Source organism: Calidris pugnax, unplaced genomic scaffold (assembly GCF_001431845.1).
Source record: "Calidris pugnax isolate Ruff unplaced genomic scaffold, ASM143184v1 scaffold32, whole genome shotgun sequence".
In the NCBI taxonomy this organism is placed as follows: domain Eukaryota; kingdom Metazoa; phylum Chordata; class Aves; order Charadriiformes; family Scolopacidae; genus Calidris; species Calidris pugnax.
The window spans coordinates 7,908,364-7,927,996 of record NW_015090783.1 but is presented as its reverse complement, the minus strand read 5'-3'; the positions used below and the strand labels follow the sequence as shown (position 1 = coordinate 7,927,996).

At 36.7% G+C, this 19,633-nt stretch overlaps 1 protein-coding gene across 1 annotated transcript in view; it reads left to right on the top strand.

Moving 5' to 3' along the window:
• Nucleotides 1-18,254, top strand: part of SPECC1L (sperm antigen with calponin homology and coiled-coil domains 1-like) — a 58,428-nt gene extending 40,174 nt beyond the window's left edge. Inside the window, exons 14-16 of the mRNA XM_014963404.1 lie at nucleotides 7,430-7,546; nucleotides 8,384-8,443; nucleotides 10,660-18,254. Of these exons, the coding sequence (XP_014818890.1) occupies nucleotides 7,430-7,546; nucleotides 8,384-8,443; nucleotides 10,660-10,749 (267 nt within the window). The 3' untranslated portion in view covers nucleotides 10,750-18,254. The remainder of the gene's footprint in view (nucleotides 1-7,429; nucleotides 7,547-8,383; nucleotides 8,444-10,659) is intronic.
• Nucleotides 18,255-19,633: the final 1,379 nt, after the last annotated feature.

The following is a 19,633-nucleotide window of genomic DNA, read 5'->3' as shown; positions in this document are numbered from 1 at the left end:
TGAGTTTAATTATATTCAGGGCTGAAAAGATGCCTAAGCCACAAAAGAGGAGAGTTGCTCTCTTAAGGTGGTTTCTTATTTTAAAAGCATTTAGATAAAGGAGGAGCAAATCACCTTTAGTTTTCAGATGAACAGACACAAAATACTTGAAATTTGATCACGTTAGCTTTGCTCAGGATCTGACATACTGATGCGGAGTCTGGTGCCAAGTGCTGCATTTTCCAGAGAGAAGAGAATCCTCCTGGCTCCTCTAAAATATGTGCAGTGTCATAAAACTGTCATAAATTCCAGATATCTTCAAAGCATAAAGTAATCCTGTCCAGCTGTTACGGAGCATTTACCCTAGCTGGAACACAGCTACTTTCATTTTGAGTATACGACTCATAAAAGTCCATAAAAGGATGTGACCATGCATGTTTCATGTTAAGAAGGGGACCAATAAACAGGATACGCACATCCTTACCCATTCTTATCTACAGCAATATTTCAATTTATTTTCCATTTTTTGTCAGCATTCTGAGAGATAATTCACTTCCAGAACTCTAACACCAAAAAAGCAATTGACACAAGATAGCAGCAAGAATAGACTAATTATTTTTTTTAACCTTTCTTTAAGCTTTCCACGATTCCTAGTTACAGACACACTGGAAGACCTCCTTTCCGTAGCCTTGTAGGACCTCTCTTCTAAGTCATGCAACATTGCTTTGTCTGGAAAGACCATGTAATTTCTACCTTCTATACAGATCAGAGCTACATGTCTTACAAAAAATTTGAAACTTATCTGCAGGGCAGCAATAAACAATAAAATTGTTTAGTGATTGAGCAAGGTGATTGATTGTGAATGTATGTGTACCTACCCCTATGCTGAATGCACCTTGAAATCAAGCAATGCTTTCATTTGTACTCAAGTATTAAGTGTAGAGTAACAAAGCTAAAGGTAAAAGATGGTTCAAGTAGCTGTTTTTTTTTTTTAAACCTGTTCTTTTATACACGTCTTTATCAACACTATGCTACATCATATCCTGTCAAAGTATTATATGGATTTTTAACAAAGCACAGAAAGAGGACAAGACTGTGCTTGTGCAAACCCATGTTCAAATAACGATTGCGGGGTGTGTGTGCTTTCCCTGGTGCTGTCTGGTTGATTCATCAAAATAGGCTGCCAAAACACCTCTCTCCTTGCTTTAAGCTGCAATGCTTTAGCCAAAAAATGTTGAGTTAAGGAAGGACATGCTTCCTTGTTCTGTTTGGATTGGATTCTGATACAAGAGAAAGGTCAACTTGTTAGACTTAATTACAACAAAATTTGGAATAAAATATGAAGCTGTCTGTATCTCTGTAAGTGCTTCAAATGTTAATGTCTAAAGCTATTATTGGAATTTTTTGAGAATGACTGCTCCTTTTATGGTTCTTTTTTGTGCCAAAACTGAAAAAACCCTATCTTTGGTATGGAAAGAAACATTAACAGTCAATTTTTAAGGGTTCTGAGGGTTTATATTTACCGCTTACTACTTTAGCTGGGATTGAAGAGGCAGTAGTTGGGAACACTGTTAAGTCTCTTCCAGAAATACTGTTACATTCTCACCTACTTCCAGAAGTGCCAATACCCTCACGTGTAATCCATGATTTGAGAATCGGGCAGTCCTGATTCAATGGAGCATGGATAGCAGTTATTTTGTAGTTTACCTTTCTATTTTTTTTTTCTTTTTTGTGTGTGTATGTGTCTTTAAAAGCTTTTTAATAGTAATTTTCTGCTGTGGGAAGAAGCCTGCCAAGTTCTGTACACTTAAACCTCAAATCTTGTTTTAATGGTTTAATATATTATAGTACAGAATCATATTAATGCTTTTGCTTTCTCAGCCCACTTATTTCATTAACTAATACAACAGAGACATGAACACATGTTTTTATTTTCTCCATGTCGTAACTCATTTGTGAGCCAAACTGAGTTAGGATGTGGGAACCTCTCCTCCTTCTGCAGGGCAAGGGATGGAGAAAAAGCTGCTCTACAGCATGATCCTCTGCTCAAATTGTAATACACATAGTGCAGGGAGATTGAAGACAGCTGTGGGTACGTCCGCTGAAGAGAGAGTTAAAATAACTTTGTTCTCAGTTTGTAACTATAAGTTAGAAACCACGGTTTCTATATTTGGGTTTTTTTGGTGTTTGTGGGGTTTTTAGGTTTGGAGTTTTTTGGTGGGGAGGAGTTCGGGGGTGGCAGAAAGTTGAATCACTGAGTTAAAATAGTTAATATCTGTTTCTTGCTTTTTTTTTTTTTTTTAAAAAAAAGCTATTCTCACTTGTTATAGAAGACCCTCAGTTAATTTAGGATTATTGCAAAAACCTGTAGGAGAAAATTTCAAAATTAGCACTACGCTGGTTAAAAACACTTTATAACTGTGAATTCTAGAGAAGTCATAGGTTGGGAGAGACCTTAGATTGATGTTATGGGCAGCCTTGTTAAGCAGTCTAGAAAGTTTCTAGTGAGGGAGATTCATTCACTTCTCTTGGCAACCTGTTCCAATTCTTGATTTTTTTCATGGTGAAGACTTTTTTTTTTTTATACCCAGACAGAATTTCTATGGAAAGAAATTGTGCCTGTTTTGTCTTGTTCTGTTACCATGTGTCCTTGTGAAGAGAGTACCTCCATCCTCCCTATAAATGCCTTTTAGGCATTGGAAGACTGATTACATCTCTCTTGAATGTTCTTTTGGCTGAATAAACCGAATTCCTTCAACCTTTCTTCATCTGACAGGCTCTTCTGCACAGGCTCTGCACAGTATTCCAGGTGTAGTCTGCAAGGGCCCAGCGCAGTGTAAGAATCCCGCCCTCAATCTGCTGGCTGTGCTCTTAGTGATGCAGCTCAGAACCCTTCTTTACTGCAAGGATGCACTTCTGCTTCCTGTTCAAATCCAGTTCATTTACTGTTTAACCACTATTGTATTTCATTGTAAGCCGATGGATCGTTTTGTTCCTATTACATTTGAACCTTGTTTCACGAAGAATCTTCTTATTCTTTTTTTTTTTCCCCCTATGTGAGCACAAGGAAATACTCATTTTGCAGTAGCTGCTCATACTCTACATGTTGCAGTTTAATAGGAGCTTGAGTCATGCTTGAAATGGTTTTTAGTTGTGGATCCAGCAGCGTGTTCCCCTACCATCTTCCCCTCTCTGTCATGGCTGTAGAATGGGTTATAGAATTTGGTCTGTTTGAGTATGTAATTTTTTATATTCTTATATTCTGTCTCTAGAAGAGTCTTACAAATTTTTAACTCTGTTTTTTAGTCCTAGTTGGATAATCTTTCACAGATCTTTTTATGACAACAGCCTGTTGCTTAACTCCTTTTGTTAGAATTGCCTTTTTAAAAATTCACTCCTAAATACTAGAGGTGACTTCACTCACATCCTAAGTATTAAACTTTTATAGACAAGGACTGATAAATCTCTTTGTAGTTCACCTATCTCTAGAAATAGAGATATTTCTATCTAGAGATAGAAATAGAATAACCTCTAGAAAGGCTTATTCTTCATTTGACAATTTATCTGAAAGTATGTCCTTCAATTGCTTTAGTACTTTGTGGTCTGAAATGGCTTGAAGAAAAATTCCGGATTAGATTCCAGCAGAATTCTCTTAATAGAGCCAATTACTTAATAAAAGCAGTAACAAATAAGAAATTATGTCAGAGATTTTAGGCTGATGTTCAGTTTACCGTCAGTTCTTTGAGAAATAAGAGCTTAATGCAAGATTGATTTCATTATACTGACCAAGCTTTTTCAAAAAACCACAAGTAGTTAAAAGCATTTGGGAAATAAAATTGTGCTGAATTTAAATGTGCCAGTTATGTGCTCAAAGCCCTACATAAAAAATTAAATTTTCAGTTTAAATGACAATCTGTCCGGTCTCTAGATTTGTTTTCTAGTGTCTGACCAATATTATACTTTTTTAGTCTGAGAGATAATAATAATTCATAATGCTCAAAGCAATTGGAAACAGAAACCAGTCCCTTTTAATTGTTTCCTTCCGTTGTATTTAATTCAGCTTCTCTGGATACATTAAAATTCTTGGATGATGGGTTTGTTTTCTGCTTGTTGTCTTGATAATGAAAGCTGGACCCTACAGGGAGATTTACAAAAATAGGATATTCCAAGTTCTTTTTGAGAACCAACCAAACTTGTAGGTGAACTTTTGAAGTGGCCCTTTTTTCCAATGTTTATGTTGAAAATTCAACATTCTGTGGATGCTACTAATAATTAAAGTGACATTTTTTGTTTATAAAACTCTAATATTTAAGGGAAGATGACTTTCTCTTATTTTAGTTCCATTTACTGTTTTCAGCACAACCGTGTCCTCTTTTTCTTGCTTACATGTTGGGGTGAGGGAACATGCTTACAAAACTATGAAAAATGTCTCTAGATTTTGGCGGTGAGCGCTCCTCCTGGTTTTGTAATCATGTGAGGAGTTCTGTTTTCAGCCCCAGTTGTTCTATAGGTCTGTTTTCTAGTGCATCCAGAGTGCTTTGATATCTTGGAATTTCTTTCTCCCTGTATTCTGAGCACAAGTCTCTGCCACCTTCATCCACAGGGTCAAACTTGTGGTTTGTAGGTTCAGATGTTCTCATACACATCACCGCAGCATCCTATTTTCTAAGCTTGATGAACATGTTCTTGCCTGTTGATGCCCATCCTGACTGGTGCAGAGATAACTATCCCAGCAGAGTCCTTTAACAGGATGGCATCGTTTGCTTCTCCTTTCTCTGTGCTCCCTCATTTCCAACAGAGGCAGCTGTTTTCACTTTGAAGGTTCTGTACCCTTCCATCCCTCTTTCAATACTGAGACCTCATTGATGCTTCAGTGATGCTGGTGTTCAGGCTCAAATCAATATTGCTGTGCTTCTTGCGAAACATGTAGAGCAACCTGGGAGAGAGCAGAGACATTGGAAGCTTGGTGAGGCAAGATAGTACCAAACTTCATTTTATTGGTACAGTGACTGGTGACTGGCTTTAATGGACTCCTGGTCTTTGGTAGATAGAGCATGTTCTGCAGTAACACCCATGCAACAGGTACTTGTTGAAACTATACCCAGCCTTAAGTCATTAGATTGGAGATTAATGTGTTAAAAACTGTTAATCAGGTTCAGTGACACTACAATAATCCTCCTCACTTGAATAAGGAGTGTCGTATCTATCCTTGTATTCCTGAGAGTTAAAAATTTTCTATTGCACTACGGTAGCTTTAATTAGTACGATTATTTTTTTTTAAATAGTTTGGCTCAATGCATGTATGTATGTCTGAGCAGGTCTGTGTTTAACTTAACTGTGACAATGCCAATGCACATCTTTCTCTTTCCCTTTCCATTTCACTTGGCCATCCTGGGGAAGGGAGAGGATTTTAGCCAAGGACTGAGTTTTTCTCCCTCGGTAGATTGTGTAGCAAAGGAAACATGGTCAGTCCTATTTATTTTTATAACTCGCTTGCCACAGGTGACTGGGACAAGAAAAAGCCTCTCTCCCTACCTTTATCCATCTTATTGATCCAGATGTGATGCGAGGCATTACTGGTTATGGGTAGGGGGAAAAAACTTTTCAAAAAGTAACTTTGTAAACAATCTGATATTTATTCCCTTTGTTTTTTTCTTTTAAAGCCTGGTGCTGTGTGTCGCATTTGTTTGCCTAACTTAAATGTAAACAATCTGATATTTATTCCCTTTGTTTTTTTCTTTAAAGCCTGGTGCTGTGTGTTGCATTTGTTTGCCGAACTTAAGTAACATTGAAAAAGTTTTAACCAAGCATTAATTTAAATCCAATTTCCTGCCTCTCTTGAGGGGAAAGGAGGGAGAGCCTCATTTTTTTTCATTTTTTTTTTCTTTTGCTTTTAAATTTTCCCACCCCTGTGGCTGGAGGAAGCTGTGTGAAGAACATGTTCCCACAGACTGGGGGTCTCCAACAATGCCGTTTCCGTCTGCGAGCCGGCAGCGGGACGGCAGGCGAGGCTCAGACCACTGCCTTGGCCATTGTGAGCCCCAGCACGTACGCTGACGTCACCAGAGCTTGAACCTGCTTTTGGTGGACTTTGTATAAAAAGTGCTAAAGCTGAGCAGGAAATGGAGATTTCCCTCGCATTCTTCCAGAAATGGCCTTTAGTTTTGTTTTCTTCCTCTCTTGGATTACAAATGGAAAACAACTGCAATCTCCTCCAAATCATTGGTTTGACAAGAAATACAACTGCCTTCGTTCTCAGCCTGCGTGACACAGTCACACTGATTCCCAGTGGATTTTTCTGCCTTAGGAGTGACAAGTTTTCATGTCTTGTCAAAGACAAGTGATAACTATTAAATTGCTGTCAGAGTTTGACTTCTGTCATTGTGTTTCTGCAACTCTGACTGGAGGTTACAGTTCCTGATACGTGAAAAATTTAAAAACTAAGTCCGGGAGCTGGTTAGCTTCTGCTTAAGCCCAGCTAAGTGAGTTAGATATTAAATCATATTTATATTTCTCCATAAAGGTCTAAAAGATAAACTGTGGGTTGTTGTCACTGGCTGTTGCTTAATTAAAGTTTAAACTGCCCGCTATCCACTTAGGCTGTTTACCATTGTTTGACTGCCAACAGTCAAGTATGCAGTAATTTAAAAGGTCACTGAGGCATCTTGTTCATAACTCTTCTGGACAGGACTGACACTTTCTACAATAATATATACAGTCTCAGGAGATGCATTTACCAATGGCACTGAGTTTCCTGCTGGAACTGAAAGACCAAGAGTGCAAGAATGCGTTTTTCAATTTCAATTCCAGCCCCAAAGATAATGATTCCCTGCCACGTCAGTGTTAAATCTGTTGGAACATCTATTTCCAACTGAAACTTAATTTTTGTTTGTGATCTTGTCACCATAAGTTTCTGTGTAGAAATTTTATGTTTAGAAGATAAAAATATTTGTCCTCATCAGTTAGAAATTTAGTCTGTACATTAATGAAGTAGAAGCAAAAAAGTAAAATGTTACATTAACAGAGAGACTACCACATGGTCTGTTTCAGGGATTTTAGGCATTCACATCTCTAACTCGTTTGCTTTTCTATCTTGTGTGTACAGTTGTATCAAATCTATACTATGGCCTTCTCTAGCACAATATTTTGCACCCTTCACACACACATGTTGCAGGGAGAGTGTAGGGGGGTGGACAGACTTAATATTACCTGTAATTAATATACAAGATAACTGATATTCTTATTGCTAAATTTTGTTGTCATGGATTTTGATTTCTTACCACAGAACTTCAGTATTAGGCTGTTCGCTTTTTCTGCTGATTCTTTTTCAAAGGTATTAAAAAAAGAAGAAAACAAAACCACAAAACCCCCCACAAGTATTGGTGGACTGGTAGAACTAATACTTGTTAGATTGTGATTTTAATATTGTTTCTTTTTTTTTCCTTTCAAGAATATAGACATAACAAACTTCAGCAGTAGCTGGAATGATGGTTTGGCTTTCTGTGCAGTCCTCCATACTTACCTCCCAGCCCATATTCCCTACCAAGAGCTGAACAGCCAGGACAAGGTAAGGCCTTAAAAATCCCATTCCCAGAACTGCGCGACTATGTAGTTAATATGGGCTAATAAAGAAGAATGAACAAACGTGTAACATTTTAATAGTATGAGATCACTGGATTAAACAGAACTTTGGAACAGGTATAAGGAAGAAAAAAAAAAACACACCAGAAAGTCATAAATTTAAGTCTGAGACATTTAACCCAAACAGCTGGGAAGTGGTTTCAGTTCAGGTTTTGGAAGCAAGGAGTGTTTAATCTTAAAGATCTTAAATCCATCAAATTTGCATCTTGACGTGTTAGGTTCATTTCTTCTGGTATCACAAGGATGTTGTTTCATCCTATTTTCTCATACTGATAAAGGACTGTGATACTCGAGTTCTCAAGTGATGTGTATCAAATAAAGGTAAACTAGAAGATGTCAATACTGCAGAGCAGTCTGCATGTATTCTAGTGTGCTAGAGTTAATACCTACTAGTATGTTATCTGGACATGTATTATGAATGATAATTCCTAAAATTATAAGAATATTTAATTAACACATTAAGAGATTTTTTTGTTTATGCTTTTAAAAGAACAATTAGTTTATTCTTTAGCATTTTATAATTCAGTCATTCTTCACTGACAATGATTTTTCAGCATTATCTTCTAAATGATGAAATAATAAAAATTTTTGGATTATATTAGAACTTGTTCATTCTTATGGCTCTTTTTAAATTACTATGGTCAAGTTATAGACTCCATTTGAAGCAAAAGTAGCAACATTACTGTGAACTTTCTTAACACCACTTTATTATGCTTGAGGTAGTATTTCCTTGGAATCTAACATGCTTTTGTATCTCATGCAGAGAAGAAATTTTACTTTGGCTTTTCAAGCAGCTGAAAGTGTTGGCATCAAATCTACTCTGGTAAGCTTTAAGTGCACACTGAATGAATTATGTTCCATTTATTAAAATCAAATTATTCTATTTTGAACTTTTGAAAGATTTTGATGGTCTATACTTAAAGATAGCAGCAGATGAGCTCAGCCAGAGGTTATTGCCCCGGTATCGTATTAACTGAAAAACATAAATGATACTCCCTACGTTTGTGGCTTTGTTTAATAAATCCACTGTCATCTACAACTTAAACTTAGCTGTTTTTTGCATTACATAATGACTGAGATACAGACCTGTACTCCAACTGCTGCAGCAAAGGCAACAGTATGATGGCCTATAGCAGATAAACTCTTCAGCTATAAAAGGAAGATTCACCAAAACTGATCTCTCAATATCATAAGAAATAATAATAAATGCAATGGATTTGCTTGAGAATAATTTAAGAAATAGTTATGTGATAAAATCTTCAAGAATTCATCAGTTCTCTCCTGTCTCTGACCTACTTTCAAATTACTTGGGTTTTTTTTGAATTCTGGGTGTAGAAATCAAGCTATGTAATATGTTCTTTTGCTCAGTGTAATATGGGAGTCAGGATTTTAACTCCTAAGTTTAGACGTTTAGTTGGTCATCACTGTAAATAGTTGCAAGGGGTTTTTTTCAATTATTGTTTACAATAAGCTTTCTTGAAGAATTCTAGCTTAAAAGAATTTTCAATTATTGTTTACAATAAGCTTTCTTAAAGAATTCTAGCTTAAAAGAATTAGTTTTCAATAGTATAGTATTAACTAGAAAAGGAAGATTTCTGAAGGTATGGAACTGAGAGAATCCCCAGCCCTTGTGAATAACCACAAAAATTCACCTAAAATTGCTATTTTTCAGAAATGATACTAAAGTGATACTTTTGTAACCTAAATTCTGACAAAGCTGCTATAGTTAGCAACTAATAATACAACAAAGTCAGACATTTTTAAAAATAACACTTTCTCTGATCCTTATCAGAGTCTTTATTCCCCAGCATTGTGTTTGGTGACAATGGGCAGCGCAATTGTTGGGCTTTAGTACTTTGACTTTGTTAGTGATTTGAAACATGGAAATTTCTTACCAAGCGCTGATGTAAAGACTAGATTGTGGAAAATAACTGTGGTAATTCTTGCATAATTCAGCTTTAGTCTAAATGGTTGCTCTCTGTCCTTTCTTTTTGTAATGTACTTAGTTACAGATAAGCTAAAAAGGAAAATTGAATGGAATTAAATCTTCTAAGCACAAATTGTATCCATCTTAAGGATTAATGTCTCTTTACTTCACATCATACACACTGTGTATGTAGGTTATGTTTGTGGAGTTTTTTCCCTTGCCCATATTACATGGATGGAGGGTGAAAAAGGTGTGAAAACTGCTGTATGTATACAGTAATTTAATGTAAGGGGAAGTTATTTGTTCCCTGAATAAGAAAGTGTTCGCTAATTTCCTGTGAATAACTAAGAAAAAAATTACTTTCTCTTTTTTGAGTTGTGGAGGTTTCTAAACTCAAAGCTTACAAAATAGACCCTTACAATAAACAAAAATCACTCTGTTTTCCTTTGTGCATGTGCTGGAAGGGATAGATCAGACTTTGTTTACCCGGCTTATTCCACAGACAATCTGGTAGACTGTTATTATGAAATTCACATGAACAGGTCTATCAGTTAGACACAAACTGATTGCTTTGTCTCTTGGATATACCCTAATTTGGTAGTAAAGGTCCCTCTTCCTTGTCTCTTTACTCAAAAATATGTATGAAGTAATCTAAAGTTCAGAAGTCCACTGTAAAATGAGGTTTAGTTATTTATCGATCCTACCCGATAGAAATTTTTTAACTTTAATTTCAGCTAATTCCGGGGCCTTGATTCTGTGCCTCACAGTCTCTGGGTAGATTGCGTTGAGTTGCAAGGCTGGTGTAGGGGGCTGTGAACACTGAAGTCTTGCCTCCTGTACTAATTGTATGAGCAGGGCACAACTCAGGTATCACAGCATTACACATTTCCATCTTGAGTCAAGAAAGTAACTTTCTACAGAGAAGCTGTTCATAGCTGTTTACGTTTTGTAAGTAAACCAAAGATGTATGGAAGAAACCAGAGCTTTCTTCGTCAATACTTTAAATTGTGGAAACTTTACAGATTTACCGTTCCCAGGAATTTGTAAAAACACTACCACGTTACTCACAGTGTTATTGTGCCTGATTTTGACCAATGTGTTTTCTGTGACAGGACATCAATGAAATGGTGCGAACTGAGCGTCCAGACTGGCAGAATGTCATGCTGTATGTTACAGCAATTTACAAATACTTTGAAACCTGAAACCCTAGTAATTCAACAGATCCATGCGATAAAACTGACATGAGCTACCAGATGGAAATCATACTGAAATGCTAATCCTCATTTCACTAAAAACTGGCAACATTTGAATCCCCTCAGACTTCAGTGACACTACCCTGGATTGCCTCAGATTGCTTCAGCCTGGAAACAACTGTTTCAAAGCAAGAACTTGTTGCCACAGTGCTTGGAATAACCCAAGTTATTAAACTGTTCAGATTAATTATGTAGCCTAAAGAGCCTGGACTACTTATGTGCTGCCTTTCCAGACAGACTTCCTGAAGCTTTCTTTCCTAGGAGATGTATGGATCCTCTAGCATATAGGAGACTGAATGTACAGCTAAAGCTTTGAGAAGAAAAGGATAACATGGCATCATATTTCTGAACTTTCTGTAGCATCCTGATACCACAGAGTCTGAATATTCTACCCACAGCATTTGACACCCCGATACAGTAGAGTTCTTAATGCCTTTACAGCTATTTCCCCTCCTTTAAAATATGCACAATATTCTAGGAAAACGAGCTTTTATTCCGTAATGACAAAATGAGTGGAAAAGTGCTCTCGATACCTCGAAAACTTTGGCACAGAAGAACTCTTCATTCTAAAGCTTCATTATAAGCCTACCTCTGTCACAGTGATGTGGCTTCCAACTTTATCTTACGGATTGTAAAGACTAGCACATACAGCTCCTGGTTTTCAGGGTACGCTATACTTCAAGGAATCTGTCCAATCTCCCTGTGCTTCCATTATAACAGAGATGAATCAATAACCAACCCTTGTATGGCTTGTTCTTTCCCCTCTTCCCCCTTTGCCTGTATAGCACGCACAGCTGCCCCAGGCTTCACTCTACAGCAATACGAGCATACGTCATGGATTTCTGTGGTAGAATTTTGGAACTGGGATAGCATTTCCTCTGCAGAGAAGATATTTTCAATAAGATGTAACGATGAAGTAGCTTGTCTCAAAATCCAGCTTTGCCATGTTTTCTGTGTGTTTTTCATTGATCTTGCACATCCTCATCTGACTGACAGAAGGTGAGGCGTTCTCTGACAAGAAGTCTGGAGGAACTGATGTAATGTGTATACACCCAGTAGTCTTGAATATTGCGTGGAAATGACTCACTGTCACAAGGAAGGAACTGAGAAACTTTAGTCTGCTCAACTTCTATTTTCCTAAAATGTACCTGAATTCATTTAACAGCCCTTGGGCAAAAGAGTTCAAGTAAGTGCCTTAGCGATCATTGAATTGATACATCCTGGCACTTCAGGGCCTCGTGTAGAATGTTAATGGCTCAGAATGATTTCATATATCCATTTGTCGTAAGCTGTTTGTTGTAATATTGTTTGTCAAAGCAATGGAAGGCTTCATTCTGTCATTGCTACTGCCTCTTCTTTTTCTGAATACTTATCAGCAGTTAAGCCACAGTTGAGCATCTCTCATTAATATTAAGCAGAAGCCTACTTTAGAAGTGAGTTCCGTAACAACCGCTATTTATAAGCACATGCTCTTTCAACACAGTAACCCTGTTATAAAGAAAATGAATCTGCCATTTCTATGGTGCTCTTATGACTGTTAAGGACAGTTTGAATGTCATAGATGTTAACCCAGTGAATGCAACTGTGCTTGGCATCTGTGAAACTTCATCATGGTATAAAAGCACAGATTTAACTCAAAACTATTGCCAAATCCAAAAACCTATCATCTGAAGAACATAGCCCACATGAAGAGTAATAATTCAGCATGTCTCTAGCAGCAAGCATTATCTAAAAATGTATGCTTACACTGATATGTGCCTGTGAGAATTAGGAAAATTTGCAAAATAACTACTTAATCCATGCTGAGGGCCTTTGGAGAAGTTTTCAGAGCAGCAGTCTCTCTCATTCTTGCAGATCTTTAGAGCCCTAAAAGCAGCTAGATACTCTCAGATTATTAATTGATGCATTTGAAGAACCAACATAATTTAAAGACAATTGTTGCAAGAGAGGCTTCAAGTGAAAAATCTTCATTGGCAGGTTTTAATAAAAGTCTGAATTACAATTTCCTTTCCCATATATTTCTTCAAAATTTTTTGTTTGCTTCATTTCTTCAAATAAGTTTCAATGAGAATACTCCTGTTGGAAATATGCATTATTTCTGTCTCACATTTCATCTCTTACTACTAAATTCCAGGTTTTGCCAATTTGTATTTAAATAACCTTCTGTTCATCCTCTGAACAGACATCCTTAGCTATGATTGTCTTATTCATTGCCTTAGATTTTAAGATAATATTTTTCTAATAAAAAGAATAGCATATCTTGGTCTAAATTCATTCATGACCTGTTTTGTTAAGGTAATTTGAGCTTTTGGCTCTTTTTTTTTTTTTCTGTCCAGTGGTCAACTTCATTTACCTGGAATGTTGTATTAGTCTGAAATAACACTAATAGTATAACCATTTGTAAAAGGGGAAGTGACATTTTCCACATATTTTCTGTTAAAAACATGAGCTGCTAGTCTTCAGAGAGAGAGAGTAAAATTACTAGTAATTATAAAAATGATCTTGTTTTGAACTTCAGAGCTCTGTAAACTTCCTGGTGTGATCTGTCTGATGACCCTCTTCTGTATTCATATCTGTAAAGGAGTATTGGGCTCCATGAAGAGTGTTCTTTTTATATGGATATATCTGAGCCTTTACGTATAAGATGCTGCACAGCTGTCCCAATGGAAGGTCTAAAGCAAACATAATGCCCTGCTGCACTCTACAACATTTTTTTTCTGAAGGTTCAAATAGCATTAAATTTTTCAAGTGGAATAGCTGTAGCCCTTCTGGACGTGGTTGATACTGTTCAGTTTGGTTCCTACTCAGAGTTGATCCCGAAACAGCCTGGGTTTTTGTACATATGAAGTATGAGTTTATGCTGATTTACTTTCCTTTCTTTTTAATCCAGAAAATATTTCTGAATGTACTAAAAAAGGACAAATATTTTATCATCAAATTTGTATTATTGCATTTTAATATGTGCCTTGCAAATGCCTCTGCTGTAGTATTTCAGGGTTACTCGCTGCCAGCTTGGGGGGGGGGGAACAGAATGGAGCTGTCGAACTTATTGATGCAGATACAGCTGTCTCATCTTCTGGATCCTGCTTACTGAAACAATTCCATGGATTAGAGAGGTCGGTTTAGAGCCAGATATGTGTTTGGTTTTGCTAGTTTGCATCAGAAGGACTCTGATGCAAGATCATCATCAGTGAACAGAATGAACAGTTGTGGGATTTTCTTTACCAAAAGAGAAGCCATGGGAGGAAAGACTTGATTATTCAGGAAAATCCTGACAGAGAAGTTTTGATATGGAGTATCTGACAATAACAGAAGTGAGGTGACTTCAGAATGGATTACACTTGATTTGGTTTTCAGTTGGTTTTGTTTGTTCCAGTGTGATTTGGTTGTCCTGTATATTTAACTAGAAACACTCATTTAGTATCTGTGGTGGGAATCTCAATGGCTCTCACAAAGATCTCTCATTCTCATGCCTCTGAAAAATTACAAGTGAAATTTGCTCTTTCAACTTTGTGTTTATGGATAGGTAATCCAGAATATAGTATTTAATTACAGCATATTCTGATGTAAAAGTAATTTTTTGTCTCTTTGCATAAAATATATTCTTCAGGTTACATGTAGCATTTCTGATCATTTTTTGCCTGCAGTTTTGTAAAATATTTCCACTGTTTGTTTTTCTGTACAGTCCATCATCACGCTTTAGGGGCCCCTTGATTTGCCAAAGCTAAATGAACTCTGCTTTGATGTATTGGTGTAAACTCATATTAATAGCACTGGCAGCAGTGATAACTCTGGTTTTACAAGCATAAGGAAAAATAAGTTTACCCCTTGCTCTAACGATGCAGTACGGTGGTTTAACTGCTGAGGATCTGCCTTAAGAATTTTGTAGCTGTGACAAAAAGGTCACATTGGCATCTAATTTCTGTTAATGATCTCATTGTTAAGTTCTTGTATTTTTTTTTCAGTTCCCTGACTAAACACTCCAGACATTTAGATTCTGTTGCATCTTTTGCATCACCAGAAAACTCCATTTATTCAGTTCTCTCTTTCTGTATGATTTTGGAACAGGGTACAAATATTATTATAACCTAGTTTTAAACAAGATTATTTGGGAAGTTGGAGATATGGGGAACTTCTGGGTGTTTTTCTTACTTTCTGTGTTCTGCTTGTGACTGGCTTGGGAACGCTGTCTGGTTTTCAGGTGATATGTGACACTATCTTCCAAAGCTGCCCCCTCTGGCTGACAGGCCTGAAGCTATGGAAAGGCTAACATTAAGCCTTTAAAACTGTTCATATGACGCGAGTGGTGACTTTACTTCTTATTTGGCTCTTGCAACTGATGCAGGCACAGCTTAACTCCTGCATGCAGCAGGAGCTATTAAGGAGCTGAATTCTTCTGGGAAGGAATCCAGTTGCACACCTATAGACTATTTTTTGCTTATTGTGAGTAATAGTCTTGCTGAGGTGGCCTAAGAAAGAGGATTTAAAAATAGTAGTGTTCATGTACAGACAGATTTAACTATATAGTTTGTTTGTGGTCCTTTCTTTGGCTTGGTAAATATTTATTTCTGTTTTATTTTTATGTTTTGCCAAGCTCTATTTCTGCAATTCCTTTCTTTAAGCTAGCATTAGTATATGAATACTCAGTAATATTAACCAGTCTGAGAAATGATTTGGTGAAAAGTGGTATCAAAGTGTAGTTGTCATCCACGAGCTCCGGCCACGCCACCGCGCTTTCCCAGGTTACTGCCTGTTATCAGCAAAACGTGTTGGGGCTGCCACGACTTCCCTATCTCCCATGTAGCATACATCACCCCGGGGTGTCCATCAGGTGTTCTTCCCCCAAATTATCAGCTTCTTAAAAGCTAAGGGTTCAGAGACATCTCTTAATAGATTTAATTGCCCTTATTTAGAAAGGTATCTCTAATAGTGTTTCTGCTTTTAAAGGAGCGTGGCTGGACGGGTTTTAAATGACTGGCTTGGTGAGCATTCCTAGTCCTTCATTCAGCTAAGTTTTTTCTGTTGTATTCCCTGTGGTTGCAGTATCAGTGGTGCAGTACACTTCGTAGTTATCAAAGCCAAGATGTTAAGCATCTGGAATATGTAGCAAGTATGCTTTTGATAATTATTGCTAAATAACTTAAAACCTTAAGGTTTGTACAGTTCTGATTTCTGTTAGTGTTGACACAAGTGTCTTTTTTTCTTTATGTATTTGTGCTTGCTAGTTTTGGGGATGTGACACCCTTGAACTCAGTTTGAGAAGGCCACTGTCCTCGCCTCCATACATTAATTTTTTCTGTGATAATAGGATTATTTCCTCACAGTGAAACTTCAGTAAAACCTATGAATACCAGATGACTTCCTTCTAACCAACACTTATCTTTTACTTGGACTATTCCTTACCCTTAGGGCACTGTCTGCCACAGAGTTGCATGTAAAGTTCCCATCAGTTCCAGCAGGACTTGTGGATGCGAAAGAGTAGAGGAGACTTTGGGCACAATATTACAGCAGCCTGATGCCATTAAGCTGGTTTAATTTTAATCCCCGATTTTCAGTTCAGCCAAAATCATTTACTCAGAGTTGAAATCTGGCACGTTTGTTCACCACTGGGAGGTATGCTTCTGTTTAATAATATTTTTATGAGATTGTATTTATGGAAACCGAGAGAAAAATGTCATGAAGCTAGTTTTGTTGCACTTTTCTAAGGGTTTTGTATTTTGCATAGAGTTCTAGAATATGAACAAATTGTTCGGGGAAGTCAAGGCTTAAAACTTACTGTGCCCCAGCGTAGCAACGTATTATGTGCATTCTCATCCTAGTGATAAATGTCTTATTTTAATGGCATGTAACTAGTGTATTTATATGGTAGTTAGGAAGCCCAGTGGACATTTCCTGCTGCAGAGGAGCCGTTGGCAGTCCTGGTTCCACAGTTCATGAACTGACCTGTTTTGACAGGAGACTGCATCTGCAATAATGGAATAGTCAGTTTTTGTTTCTGAACTCTATTTCAACAAATGGGAAGAAAGAGGCTCTTCTTTCTTTTTTTTTCCCATTGTTGAAATTTCTCCAGAGGTTTTTTACTGGTTACCAATTATTGCATGTGTTCAATTAGGATAATTACTTGGGAATCAGTTCAGTCAAGAAGGCATAAGTACACGTAACATACTCAAGTAGTGAATCCTTGTAACTTACAACATTTCAGTTTGTTAGAAACTTTTGGGTTTTGCATATATTGTAACGTCAATTTTACTTTTTTTAAGTAGCACTTTTATACGTATCTGAAGGGTTTTTTTGAACAGAATTTTTTTTTTTTTCTGTATGTAATCTATCGGAAAGTATAACACTACTAAACAAAGAATAGACTAGTTAGGCTCCAGACTGTAAGTTCACTTTAGGTCAGTAATGATCAAGAGTTGTTCAATGTGTATGAAATAAATCAGTGATCTCATTTATTACTGGACAACTCTCCAGATCAAATACAGAAGGGCATTAATTGGTACCCTCCAACTCTTGGATGAGGGTACTTTTGGTTCAGGTGTGAGGCAGAATTGACAGAACAGTGTGATGAATTTTGGACTTCATGAAAGAACAGAATTTTATTGATGTCTCAATCTAACTTCACGGCACTGTATTGGATAAGGACTAACCTTGTTATCTCAAGATAACACTGCAGCCAGTACTAATATCTCTTAAATAGCTAATTTAAAGCTTATTTTCCATGGCCTTTAAAGATGACGTAAAAAACAGTGATTCTTAAAAGCTCTTCTCATCCATCCAGCTTTTCTGATTTGTATTGGTTTTATACTCCCTCGACACACAATTGTTAGACTGACCTAACAGTACATGTATGGGTTTAGTAATTCTTGTTATAGACAACAAGCTCTTTTCTCTTTTCCAGAACCCTTTCAAATGGTTTACACACACACATTGACATATATAGCCATTTTACATAGATAGAGAGGTTTTACATAAATGTATATATGTACATATATATACACACATATATGGCATGTGTGTATATATGTACATATGCGAGTTCTTAATAAAAATATGTTTCAAGAAGTGCTTGCATTTTCAGTACTTAGGGTGGTGTATTAGTGTATACATTTAAAAGGTAAGGAGGAAAAAACCATTTTGTTTGCTTCTGGTTAGAGCGGAGAAATACAAGTTTGAGGAAAATTTGGAAGTATGTTCAAATTGTATTTCACCCTGTCTCTGGTTTGAAAGGCACAAGCTGTTAATCATTGGAACTTAAAAGGTCAGCAAGCATATTTTAAGCTAAACCTTTTGGAGGACCAATATGCTTTTAGTTTGCAAGGACCACTAAAGATCTGGGCATTTACTTTCTTCATAATGTATTCTGTATGAGTATTTAGTATGTATGCCTTCAATTTGCCAATGTTGCCATGTTTTCTTCTTAATTATTCCTGAAATAAAAATTGCAAAAAGCAAAATGTGTGTTTATGTTTTCTTGAGTGAACCATCCACAAAAGGGAATATTTTAACGCTCTTTGTGGCACCGTGGTTTTTCAGGAGTAAATGTTACAGGAAGTAGTTTGTGGAGGTTCAGACACTCTGGATGAGAAGTGCGTGCAAATTATTTGCATGCACATAACCTCCTGCTTGTTTGGAAGTCATGTCTCTCTTGGTATATCAGAATACTTTACAGTATCTACCCCCAAAGGGTTTTAAATGATAAGATAGTGAATAACCTAGATAAGAGGTATGTATTTAAAGCATCTGCTTAGCCTGTATTGTCCTAGTCTTGAATATGAGTAACGGAGAAGGAGATTGCAGAGAGTATGTTCAATTTAGGCAATTTCTGTAATAACATTGCAGGATTAGAATTATTTAAACGTTACTTAACCCAACCCAAGGAAGGCAATGCACGTGCGTGTGCTCGCTCCCCCGTCTGTCCCTAAAGGAATTGGGCTGGGGAGGGACTGGGGACTTCACCTCTATAACAGTTCAGAGTATTTAAAACAGATGCCTAAAAATAAAATTTCCAGTTAAAAATGAAGATTAGAACACCTTACATCTGATTTGGTCTCAATCATCCTGGATGGTAACTGTTTTCAAATACTGTTTTTGAGATTTAATTTCAAATGCTCTGGAATAAATTGGCTCCAGAGATTTGGATAGAGCTCCTATTTATTTTAAATGTCGTTTTTAAATGCACAAATTAGTATAGGTATTTTAATTCTATTTATTACCTCTTTTTTTTTTGGATTTTTTGGGGTGTTTTGTTCGACAATCCAGAAGGGTGTTTGTCTCACTAATATTATTCTGCAAGAAAACGTCTCGCTTCTCCTTTCTTGAGGTGAAATAGTCTCCCTGAATTTGAGCAGTTTAAGAAGACACTTCTTAGTTCTCAAAATGGATTTATATCCTGTTTTTAAGCATGGATCTTCAGTTTTCATACTTTTTCATACAGTTTTCATACTATTTTAAAAATAAATGTTTTAGAAGTGTAGTATAATAAACTCATGTCAGAAATAGATGTTTTTCTTTTCTGTAGCAAGTGCATGACAGCTTTGTAGAAGTGACTTATGTGCCTGCAACTGACAATCTGAAGGTGAAGACAGAAGCAGAGAACCGGAGACAGCTCAGGCCAGAGGTACGCTAAAACAGTAATGTCTGCACAATCTGTACAGCTGTAACTTTTTTTTTCCCAGTTAAATCATTTTGAAGGTCTTACTGTAATGAAAACTGCAGCTATATGGAATAATAAAATTAAAACCTCAGAAGCAACAGCAATATAATATTCCATTGTGTTAAATCACAAAAGCTTAAATTGGAGTCACGGTTGTTCTGCTGTTAAATCCTCTATAGG